The 12536-nt window shown below is 39.0% G+C and overlaps 1 protein-coding gene across 1 annotated transcript; it reads right to left on the reverse strand.

Annotated features, from left to right (window-relative positions):
* Window positions 1–1879: 1879 nt before the first annotated feature.
* On the reverse strand, window positions 1880–2836 carry LOC115590387 (trace amine-associated receptor 13c-like). Its single transcript, XM_030431743.1, has one exon. The coding sequence runs from the start codon at window positions 2834–2836 to the stop codon at window positions 1880–1882; it is 957 nt and encodes a 318-aa protein (XP_030287603.1).
* Between the last annotated feature and the right edge of the window lie 9700 nt (window positions 2837–12536).

Raw genomic sequence — 12536 nt, forward strand, 5'->3', positions numbered from 1 at the left:
GTCACTACATCCCCAAAACCTGACATTTTAACAGGGATGTGTTGACTTTTTATATCCACTGTTATCTACATGGACAAATGTTCATTGCTTTTTTGTTGATGTACATCGCACACTGAGTATGCGGTTGTAAATTGCTCATTTTATCTGCAAAGACCTTTGGCCATATAGCCAGGTGTAACATACAGGTTTTTGAAACATGGTTTACACATATAAGACGCAGTATGTTATGCCATTGAGAAAGTTTAGTTTGTCTCCGATGCAGCCGGGCTAATCGGGCTATAATTTACAATGAGGTAAAGTCACAAGTTTAAGAATCGCTGAGCAGATTAAGTTGCTCTTACCTGCGACTCGTGGACCTCACGGACCACAGAGTCTGACATCAGCATAACAGACCTGCACAACTCTGTGACTTAGCATTTGTCCTCAAAACTGTTTTTTATTTATTTATTTACCAGTTTTATACACAGTCAAGGGTTTGATAAGGATATCTGTAGTTAATTTTCATATGAAGAACTGTAATTTTAAGGATCACATTTTTGGTGCGTGCATTTTGGCCTAACATCTAAGCTTTTGATGAGGGTGCGCAAGTGAGCGACTGTAGTACTTAAGATATAACATGTATTTTTAATCACTTTTATCACTTCAATCACTTTACATTTTTATTTACCGGTTTGAAAGGTTCCAGAAAATGACAAGTTTGTAAATTTCACATTATTGTGGATTATAATTTTAAGGCTTACATTTGTGCTGTTTTCAGTTTAGCTCCACACATTTTGGCCTGACATCTAAATGATCTTATACACTTTCTTATGTCACTAGCAGGTGGCAGGCTACAGGTATAGACATGTACTGTGGTTACTGGGAGATTGAGGCAGGTTTATACTCCTCTTGTAATTGTATTCTTTCTTTCAGTTTAATGTAGAGCTGAGGTGGGTCTTCCCCTGGCTCTTGTGTGCGTCTCAGGGATTTATGAATAAATTCAAGTATCCGGAGCTAATAGCTCGCATTATTAACCTCATCTGATTCTGACAAGTAACTTTTTAAAGTCAGTCCTTCATGATTTTCATGGTTTTCTTTGTGATCCTTTTAATCACCCCTTACTTGAAAGATATAACAGCCACATCGGTTTTATTAGTTGAAGCAAGAATTAACAGCGTCTAGACGGTAAAACATGTGTATGTGAGGCGGGCTTAACTGACACGAAGTTTAAAATTTTGCTTTGATGAAAGCACAAATCTGGGGGTTACTGGGAAAAAATGGCAGCTGCAGTGTTAAAAAAACTCTTAACTAGTAAATAAGGCTGAAAATTTACATGGATGCATCAGCTATCAATCGACAACCTAAGTGTAATTCAGCGAATAAAGCCTACACAAGACATATGTTGTCTATTGAAAACAAATGTATTGACAAGAAAATAATATAAATACAAGTTTTCCTTCACCTTAATTCAGTTTGTAGTGTTTCTGCTGTGAAAATGTGTTCCTTTGAGCTTCTGGTAATAGCTACAACTTCACACATAACCTCCCAAAAGTCAACAGCTGCTGTCTGTGGACAAAGACTGAAATCAAAGCAAAATCCATGATGTTGTCATGCACACTTTTCAAAACAGCACTACATTTCCTGTAACCGCATTATTGTTTGAATTGGTAGAAGTATAAATTCATCATGGTGCATTATTTTAATATCACACAGGAGGACAAACATGATGGCCCAATACTAAAGCATGTTGTCAGACAACATGTAGCATTGTTATCCTAATAAAGACTGATTTGTTTGAAAAAAATATAGTTATTGATGACAAGTGCAAAACCAAGGTCTTTCTGCCACTGATGCAAATGCATAACTAACACCTTGTTTATATAATTTGAGTGTGGATGTGTCATTTAACAGATAAATTCATAGTTGAAGAATTTGAGCTGAATATTTTCAGAGTGATTATACAATGAAAACATTTTTTGAAGGAGGGATAAAACAAGGCATAAATAATGGGGTTACAGGCTGAATTCAAGTAACTCAACCAGTATAATGCTTCCAAGAGGTAAGGATCAATGTGGAAGCCAGTGAGGGGATCAATTATAAATTGCATAAAAAAGGGCATCCAACAAAAGATGAATACACCAAGCACAATACTGAGAGTCTTTGCAGCCTTGCTCTCAGAGTGCTTAATCAACCCACCTCTCCCTCTGCCATTCAAACAATTGTTCTTATCTCCAATCTTTCTTACATGCTGTTTAGCCACAACAAATATTTGAGTGTAAAGATAAACCATTACAGTGCAGGGAAAGAAAAAGCAGAAAGCACTGCTCAACATTCCCCAAAGTGGGTTAAAGTAGACAAAACAACTACCAAGGCAAAATGATTCTGATATATCCTCTAACCCTGCCATGTTGGCCTTTGAATAAATTACTCCATAAGCATAGACAGCAGCCAGTACCCAGCTGACACATACCATCATCACAGCCACTGATATTGTGATTTTTCTAGAGTAATGCAGAGGATTACATATTGCTTGATGTCTGTCAACAGCAATGCAAATTAGATGAAAGATAGAAAGAGTGGTGAGAAACAGCTCAAAACTGAGATGCAGTTGACAGAATGTATCACCATAGAACCAGCAGCCATGAACAGTCCGTGTAGCGCTGAAGGGCATCACAATAACAGCCACTAGTAGATCAACCAGAGCAAGAGATAAAATGAGCACATTGGTAGGACTATGCAACTGTTTGAAATGACATATTGACACGATGACAAGAGAGTTCCCTAAAATGGTAACCAGTATGCCTGAAACAAACACCAAATAGAGGGCAAAACTGGTCCTGAAACTGAACTGTTCCATAACACATGAGGCATTTCTGCCAGGAAAACAGTACATGAACTGCTCTTGAGAAAAATCATCACTCATTCTAAACCCAAAGACATATGCCAAAACCTCAGAGAAAACCCAACAGAACCCAACAGAGAGAGGACCTCAGGAGAAACATAGTGAAACCTCTCTCTTGTAATTAATGTCACAACATTAAAGCCACCTAAATAATCACCAGATTCATCCAATCAAAGGCCTTCTATTAATATACAATTCAAACAGTCACGCACCATTACGTCATCAAATTTGCAATTTATTCAGCATTGATCTAAATAACCATTAATTAAAATAATTTTAAATATCATTTTAAGTGTTGCCATATATTTCTTGTCATACTAACCACTTGTATTACTTTTACTTCAAAGTGCACTGTGCTATAAACTGTATCGTTTGTAGATCCAGAGCGCTGTTGGAGTATACAGTTCAATTATTCCCAGCACCTCACTCTGAGAGCAACAAAGTAACCTTTGGACCATTCTGTCTGTAATGGAGCAGCAGAACTCCAAGTGGAGTTTGAGGAACACCTCAAGTGGCAGTGCTAGTTAAATGTATGACTGATAGGTGAAGTCACAAAAATAATTCAACACACATGCAAATCACAGAGGTGATTTAGATTCACTGTATTTAGATTTTCTGTATTCGTTGTTGTCGTGGTGTTGTGTTTCAATGTTTAAATCGTTCAGCTAACTCAATGTTAGATTAGGTAAGATAAAGTAACTGGCTGATTGACGCAGATCCATATTCCTTTCATGACTGAAATTAATCTGAATCTCAGTTTTATGTGGGGGTGGGCTTCCTCTGGCTCCTGTGTTAGTCTCAGAGATTTATGGACGGATCAAGTAACCGGAGCCAATAACTCAACTTATCATCCTTATTTGATTCTAACAAGTAACTGTTTGAAGACAGTTCCTTCTGATGTCAATTGTTTCCTGGCCTTTTTCTTGTTTGACTAGTTGTGATCCTGTTAATCACCACTTACTTGACATATATGACAGATGATTGCGTTGTATTTGATGAAGGAACAAATAGGAGGTAGAAGGTGAGTACGTGAGGCTGATGGATGTGCAGACTGATGACAGCAACACATACACAGACTGATTGAACCGGTTATGCAGCACATGATAGCCATGTTGGACAGTGACGTAGATGTGTCAACCCCCAGTTTGAAGGCTGCTAGGGTCCCTGACCTCAACGCATAGCCATTGAAGAAAGAAGAGCTTGTAGCTTATGGAGATGATGACATCAACCATCTGTAGGTTCACTTCAAAACAGTCGGAGAAAAATATTTGTATATGGGACAATTGTCCGGATTGGATTCAGTTGAGGGCATGTATCACCAATGCAGGGTTGTGCGCTACTTCAAGTGGATGTTTTGGGGCCTGTAGGAGATATTACCCCACATTTAGAGCTGAGTCAAGACAGGTTGGAGGTAATTTCTGCAAGTAGACAGTCAAGCTGGTTCTGGAGTCACTTAAAGCACCCATAATCTGAGGTTGTAAAGCTGAGAACCAATGGATCTGTGATGAAATAAGGTTGAGAAAAGCAAACTTTTGAAGGGATAGAACGGGTGAACATGCACCAAGAGAATTGCTGGATTTGACCAACAAATTCAAAGAATTTTGTTTGGTTGATGTTTTAAAGATTTTAATTTTCTTTATTACACATTTTAATCATTAGGCTGATGTACTGTCTACCTGCATGTTTTTTAAATTACTCAATATACTGGCTAACTGGACATGTGTGTTGTCTTTTTCATAAAAAGACAAACTGGCAAGAAAGAAATATTAGTCAATGTTTTTCTTGTAATGTTGCTGTATTAAAAATGTGTTTCTAAAGGCTTCTGGGAAGATCCACAGCTTCATACATAACTTTCAAGAGGTGAAAAGGTGCTCTCTGTAGACAACAACTGAAAAAAATGCAGAACACATGATGCAGTAAGGCTTACATTTCAAAGAAGTTATACATACCCTGTGACAGCATTGATATTTGCATTTTCTCAAGTGTAAATTGATCAAGGGGAATTATTTAAATAGTATTAGGGATTGAGTATTGAAGTTATTAATGCAAGTTGTCCTTTTTTCAATGCAAGTACTGAAAATCTTTTCATTAAAAATAGTGTGTGAACACTCCCAAAAAAAGATGGAACAGTTATAAAACATGTTGTTAGACAAAATGTACCACTGATATCATCAGTGTTTGGAATAACGCCGTTTAAAATAACGGCGTTAGGTAGTGACGCTATTTTTTTCAGTAACGGGGTAATCTAACTAATTACTTTTTCCGTTGTTACAATGCCATTAACATTACTTAATGTTAAATGCGGTGCGTTACTATGCACTGATTGAATAACTGTGTAATCCGAATACACCCTGGCTCCATCCACAGTGAGGAGGCGGGTTAATAACGAGGTAAGCGATTATGATTGGCTAAGGCAGAGTCATGTTTCATGGTAGTCAATCAGAGCCAGTGTTTACACACATGCCAGCACACGCGCTACACACACAACCACTAAACAGATTAGATGAAGCAGCAGAGATGGCGAGCCTTGAGCAAACCAATGCAAAGTTAGCATTTTCAAGGTGGAGATATAAGCACTACTTTAAATTCATTGTGGTCAAAGGCAAGAACGTGCATGTGATGTGTACATTATGTCCAGGAGCGAAGACTTTGTCGACATCCGTTGTAAGCAACTCCAATTTAATGAAGCATCTCACAACGACACACGGATCTACAAAGCTAGTGGCCAAAAACACCGATACCTCCACCACAGATGATAGCTCGCCATCCACCAGCAAAGAAGGACACGGAGCAAAGTCGCCAAAGCAGCAAAAGCTAGATTTTTCTGCCTCACAACAAAAACCTATGACACAGGCTGAAGTCAACCGTATGATAGGCAGGTATGTGATTAAAAGTATGTTGCCATTATCGACGGTGGAGGACGATTCATTCCGAGCCATTATTGCTAAAATACCTAAGAAAGCAGGGGCCTGTACGCCATGCTCAAAGACGTTTGCGAAATACCTAGATGCTGAGTACTCCAAAATGACCACAGAGCTTAAAAAGTGTTTTGAAGAGTTGGACTTTTTGTCTACAACTGCAGATATTTGGACTGCGCACAACCGCAGTTACCTCGGCGTGACCGCCCACTGGTTAGATCCACACAGCCTAGAGCGAAAGAAAGCAGCCTTGGCCTGCAGACGTTTCAAGGGCTGTCATACGTATGACAGCATCAGTGGCGGTTCTAGACTAGTTTTAATAGGGGGGCCAGGTTGGGGCCGGCTTTTTTGTAAGGGGGCACATACAACCCGGAAAAAAGGATAAATCCCTCATTCAGACAAAGCAGTGTTTACAATTTCAGCCATTTTGATTGGGTAGTAAACTGCTGAGACAATTTATTTCTGCTTTTCCCTTCAGAACAAAATAATTGCAAGAAATCTGTCATTGTGTTATTGATGCAGAATGCCTGTCAGGGGGGCCACAGGGGGGTCCAGACTCAGAGTTACGGGGGCACTGGCCCCTGTTGGCCCCCCCCTAGAACCGCCCCTGGACAGCATTGCTACTGGACTGGACAATATCCACTCATCCTTTAGTATATCTAACAAAATCACAGCTACTGTCACAGACAATGGTTCGAATTTTGTCAAAACTTTTAAAGTTTACCAGCCTGTTCAGGATGATGACTCTGGGGAGGAGGATGATGATGATGTGACTTTTGTCGACCTTCATGATGTCTTACAAGACATGAATGTGGAAGAGGATGTGGAAGAGGATGTTGTGACTTTGCCACCACACCACAGATGTGCATCGCACACAGCAAACCTTATTTCATGCTCTGATGTGGACAAGTGGCTACTTTCAAGGCCAGGCATAAAAGCTGTGTACAGAAGTGCCACCTCCAAATGCACAGCTTTGTGGAACAAGGCCAGCCGTTCCACAGTGGCTGCAGAGATCGTAGATGAAGTCCTTGAAAGGAAGCTCCTTGTCCCATGTACGACCAGATGGAACTCCTTTCATGATGCCGTTGCTCGTGTCTGTGAATTCACAATCGCCGAGCTGAACACCATTTCCTACAATTTTGGGTTGAAGGCCATTACAGATCGGGAGTACCAGTTCCTCAGGGAATACTGCACAGTGATGAAGCCACTAAAAGTAGCCCTTGACATTCTTCAAGGCGAAGATAACTGTTTCTATGGCACCCTCTTACCCATACTGGAGACATTGATCTCCAAGACCCTGGACTTGAAGAGTGGCCTCCAAATCCTTGGTGACCTTCCAGAGGCTGTTGTCAAGGTAAGAACTAGTATTTCTTCAAATACATCGAATGTATATTCCCATACATGAACTACATATTAATTATGAATTATGAAATCAAAGTCAAATTAAATGTTCATCTCTTAGCTCATAATGTGTAATGCTGTGTGTGTTTGTGTCTGTGTGTGTGTGTGTGTGTTTGTCTCATTTCAGGCAATCCAAACCAGATTTTCAGAGGTGCTGGAAAGTGAGACTGCCGTCTTGGCTGCGGTGACACTGCCCAAATTTAAACTTCGTTGGCTGCGGACACAGGAAAGGAAGGACAATGCCAAGGCAAGTCTGCTGGCGGAGTGCCATAAAAGTGCCCACGATGGAGATCAGCTAACAAGTACCAACGCACCAACGCGCAGCCTCAGCACCGACTCAGCCATAGAGGATGAATTCTTCTCCTTTGAGGATGAGGAGGACACTTCTGCTTCTGTGGAAAGCCAAGTCACTGACTATTTAAAATCAGGAGCACAAGGGATGGACACTCTTAACGGATTACCACTAATAAAGAAAATTTCTGTCAAATGCAATGCAGCCACTCCATCCAGTGCCCCAGTAGAGAGACTATTTAGCCTGGGGAAGCTGGTCTTCACCGCAAAGAGGAATAGGCTGACAGACAAGAGGTTTGAAATGCTGCTGCTTCTTAGATACAACCAGTGGTTCGAAGGGTAGGGTGGTTAGGCTGCATGGCCTAGTCGGATACATGAATATATGAGTGTTTTATTTGGAGTGTTTGGATGGGTAGATGAATATCTAGGAGCTAAAGTTCAATTTTTAAAAGCACTCCATCTCTTTAAACTGTTTTCTTTTTTAATGAAGATAAAGAAATACAGCAGCCTATGTCTTCCAGCCTATTTATCTCAGGTTGTTAGAGTTTGATTTATTTAATTTGCTATAGTTACTGCAAACACACTTTATATTATTTAACTGCTTACTTTTGAAGAAAATACTTGAAGTACAGAATGTCTACCAGACCAGTTGTCTGAGATTGGGAGTTTGATTTATTTAATTTTGAATAAGACTAGCTAAACACACTTTTTTGTTGTTTAAATGTTTACTTTTGTTGTGAACAAAATACTTGGAAGTACAGGTTGTTTACTTGACCAGTTGTCTCAGGTTGTGAGAATTTGATTTAATTTGCTATAGAGTTAAACGCACTTTATATGGTTTAACTGTTTACTTTTCTTACAAAGATAATACTTGAAGTGCAGGATAAACCTCTTGCTGTCTGTCGATGTGCAATAAATATCGAAGGTTATGTACAAGCACCTGTCTGTTCTACTCATTTCAACTGACTTGTGAAAACTGCTCAAAAAAATCCAAATTCTTTGACATATAGCAACTTTTTCTTTAACAGTAACACAAATAGTTACTTTCCCTGGGAACGAGTTACTTTTATTATTGAGTAATTCAGTTACTAACTCAGTTACTTTTTGGATCAAGTAGTGAGTAACTATTACTAATTACTTTTTTAAAGTAACGTTCCCAACAGTGGATATCATGATAAAGACAGTGGTTTGTTATGATTGATGACAGCTGCAAAAGAAAGGCCTCTATGCAGTGTACACAAATGCATGCCTTACACCTTGAAAACTCAAAAATATATTACCTGAAAAGGTTGAAAAGTTCATTTTTTGTGCTGGGATTTGTCATTTATCAGATAAATTCAAAGTTGAAGAATTTGCAATTTGCAAGGGAATTGCTGGATGAATGTTTGAGGGATCTGTGAAGAACATGACAACAACTGCACGAACATCAATGAATTCTGCTTGGCTGATGTTTTAAAGCTTTTATTTTTCTTCATGACATATTGTGATTATTAAGTTCATGTATAACTCCATGGTATGTATGAAGTGTGAATTGATCAAGGGTAATTATTTTAATATAATTAGGAACTGATTATAGAAGTTAATATTGCTAGTTGTTTTTTAGGTACTGAAAAGCGTTACATTAAATTCACATGTAAACACTCACAAAAAGAAAAACATGATGGCCCAGTAAACATTGTTCGCCCAACAAAAGATGAATACACCAAGCACAATACTGAGAGTCTTAGCAGCCTTGCTCTCAGAGTGCCTAATCAACCCACCTCTCCCTCTGTCATTTAAATTATTGTTCTTATCTCCAATCTTTCTTACATGCTGTTTAGCCACAATAAATATTTTAGTGTTAAGACAAACCATTACAGTGCAGGGAAAGAAAAAGCAGAAAGCACTGCTCAGCATCCCCCAAAGTGGGTTAAAGTAAACAAAACAACCACCAAGGCACATTATTGATTCCATTATATTGTCTAACCCGGCCACGTTGGCCTTTGAATAAAGTACTCCATAAGCGTAGACAGCAGCCAGTACCCAGCACCCCACAAATACCTGCTATAAAGCAACCAACATTAGCAGAATCATTTAATCTTTGTGTCCCGTATGAGAAGAAAGGGTCCCGGTGGACAGTGGTTACGGATGCAGTTACGTTGCATATTGCTACAGATATGGTGCCCGTATATGGTGGAGAAGCCGGAGGTTCATCCTCATGCTGAAAATGTTCGACCCCAGGTTTGTGCTACAAAGCCACAACGGGTCATGATGTCTCAAGCCAGAGGAAGCAGACAGGCTCGTGTTCTTGACCAAAAATGTGTTAAAAAGACAGCAAGCACACACCTCATGTCCTGTACATCTACCAAGACCAGCTTCCCCAGGCTAAATAGTCACTCTACTGGGGCACTGGATGGAGTGGCTGCATTGCATTTGACAGAAATTTTCTTTATTAGTGGTAATCCATTAAGAGTGTCCATCCCTTGTGCTCCTGATTTTAAATAGTCAGCGACTTGGCTTTCCACAGAAGCAGAAGTGTCCTCCTCATCCTCAAAGGAGAAGAATTCATCCTCTATGGCGTTTACAACAGCATGGCAAATTTGTTTAGAATCATAGCATTAAAATAAATGCAATGCTTTTAATAATTTCTTTGTAATTTGAAATTTGTTCTTGAGAAGGATAAAATCGTAAATCGAGTTTGGTGTGAAAAATCGGAGATTAAATTTTTAGCCCATATTGCCCAGCCCTACATGACAGAACATATTGCCCTAGAACCAGCAGCCATGAACAGTCCGGGTGGCACTGAAGGGCATCACAATAACACCCACTAGTAGATCAACCAGAGCAAGAGACAAAATGAGCACATTGGTAGGACTATGCAACTGTTTGAAGTGACATATTGACATGATGACAAGAGGCTTCCCTGAAATGGTAACCAGCATGCCTGAAACAAACACCAAATAGAGGGCAAAATCTGTCCAAAAACCTTTCCGTACCTGAATACATGAGGCATTACTGCCTGGAAAACAGTCCAACAACTCTGGAGGCAACGGATGAGTCATGGTAAATCAACAGACATACGCCCAAACCTCAAATATCACCCAACAGAACACAACAGAGCGAAAACCTTGAGAGACACATGGTGAAATGTGTCCCTTGTAACCAATGTTGCAATATTTAAGCCCTCTAAATAATCAGTAGATTCACGCTGCCATCCAATCAAAGGCCTTCTATTAACAGTCATGTAAAATAGTCTAAGCAGCATTATTATGGCATCATATTTGGAATTTACACAATAATGGTCTTAATAACTATTAATAGTTCACCAAGGAAAACAATAGTGTTTTTTCGACATCATGTCAACAATGTGTATGTATTGTGTTGCAGGTTTTTTTTTTACTGAAGTTAGCATTAAAGAACAGTTTATGCCAGCCAGCCTTATCTCAAGGCCATAGCACGATAACCTACAGTTTCAGCAAAAGTGTGCATGCAAGCAGCAAGTTCTCTTTATTTCCTCGCTCCTAACTTGGAGTGTAATACATCAACAAAATAATCTCACAAAAGGTAAATATTCTTACACATGCACATACTAATCAACAAAAATGTACTACAACCTTACACCCACTGAGTTCAGTTTTTCTCTTCTTCTAAATTAAGATAATTTTAATTCTAGGGTCTAGTTTGTTTTAAAAATGCAAATAGTTATTGATGACAGTGCGAAATATAAGTCTTCAGGCCACTGAAGCCAATGCATGACTGATGCCTTGTTTAAAAATATCCTTTTTGAAAACGTTAAACAGTATAATTTTTATTGTGGATATGTGTCATTGGAACTGGAACTGGTCATGCAGCACATGATTAACATATTGGACAGTGACACCGATGTGTCAACCCCAAGTTTGAGGGCTGCTAGGGTCTCTGACCTCAAAGCGTAGCCATGGGAGAAAGGGGAGCTTGTAGCTTATGGAGACAATGACATCAACCATCTGTAGGTTCACTTCAAAACAGTCCAAAAGAGAAAAATATCTGTAAATGGGAAATTGTCTTGGCAGAGTAAATTCAGCTGAGGGCATGTATCGCCATTGCAGGGTTGTGTGCTACTTCAAGTGGATGTTTTGCGGCCTGGAGCAGAGATTATCCCACATTAAGATTTTACATGATGTGCTGTTGAGTATTCCAGCCTATCCAGCTGTATGTGATAGAGCATTCAGCTGTCTGAGCAGAGTCAAGACAGATTGGAGGTCATTTCTGCAAGTAGATGGACAAGCTGGTTTTAAAGTCACTTAAAGGACCCACAATCCAAGGTTGTGAAGCTCAGAAGCAATTGAGCTGTTATGGAAATCAGCATAAAAGTTGAGAAAAGCTTACTTTTGAAAGGATAGAACAGGTGAACAGGCAACAAGAGAATTGTTGGATGTGATAAAACAAACTTCAAAGAATAATGTTTGGTTGATGTATTAAAGATTTGAATTATCTTAGGAGTTTAGGAGTTTATTTATTTAAAACAGGGACAATGCACAAAAGAACATTAATCTCGTAAATCAAGAAAAAATGTATTGAGCCAGGTTATAGCAATTTTGCTAGTTTCCGCCTGTTCTTTGAGACACATTGAATTCTTAGGCTGACATCATTCTGCACGGTGTTTAAATTACTGAAAATATTGACTAAATGGACATTTCGTATGTTGTCTTCTCAATAATAGACTGGCAAGAAACAAATGTAAGTCCATGTTTTCCTTCCTGTTAGTTCCATTTGTAATGTCTCCGCAGCAAAAATGTGTTTCTAAAGGCTTCTGGGAAAACTACAGAGAAAAGATAAATATAGAAAGGCCTATACATCATGTGCATTATGTACAGGAGGCAAAAATGTGCATCATATACATCTAAATAAAGTGTCAGAGTTATTGCAGTAAGGCTTACATTTCACCGAGGTTCTACATACCCTGTACAAACATTAATATATGCATTTTTATAAGTATAAATTGATCAAGGGGAATTATATTAATATGATTAGGAATTTAGTATAAAAGTTATTATTGCTAGTTGTTTATTTAAATGCAAGTACTG

The sequence above is a fragment of the Sparus aurata genome, chromosome 10 (assembly GCF_900880675.1).
Source record: "Sparus aurata chromosome 10, fSpaAur1.1, whole genome shotgun sequence".
NCBI classification, from domain to species: domain Eukaryota; kingdom Metazoa; phylum Chordata; class Actinopteri; order Spariformes; family Sparidae; genus Sparus; species Sparus aurata.

Bases quoted from the DNA above. Each gene is read 5' to 3' on its own strand.
- LOC115590387 (XM_030431743.1), bottom strand. From the start codon at position 2,836: ATGGAACAGTTCAGTTTCAGGACCAGTTTTGCCCTCTATTTGGTGTTT.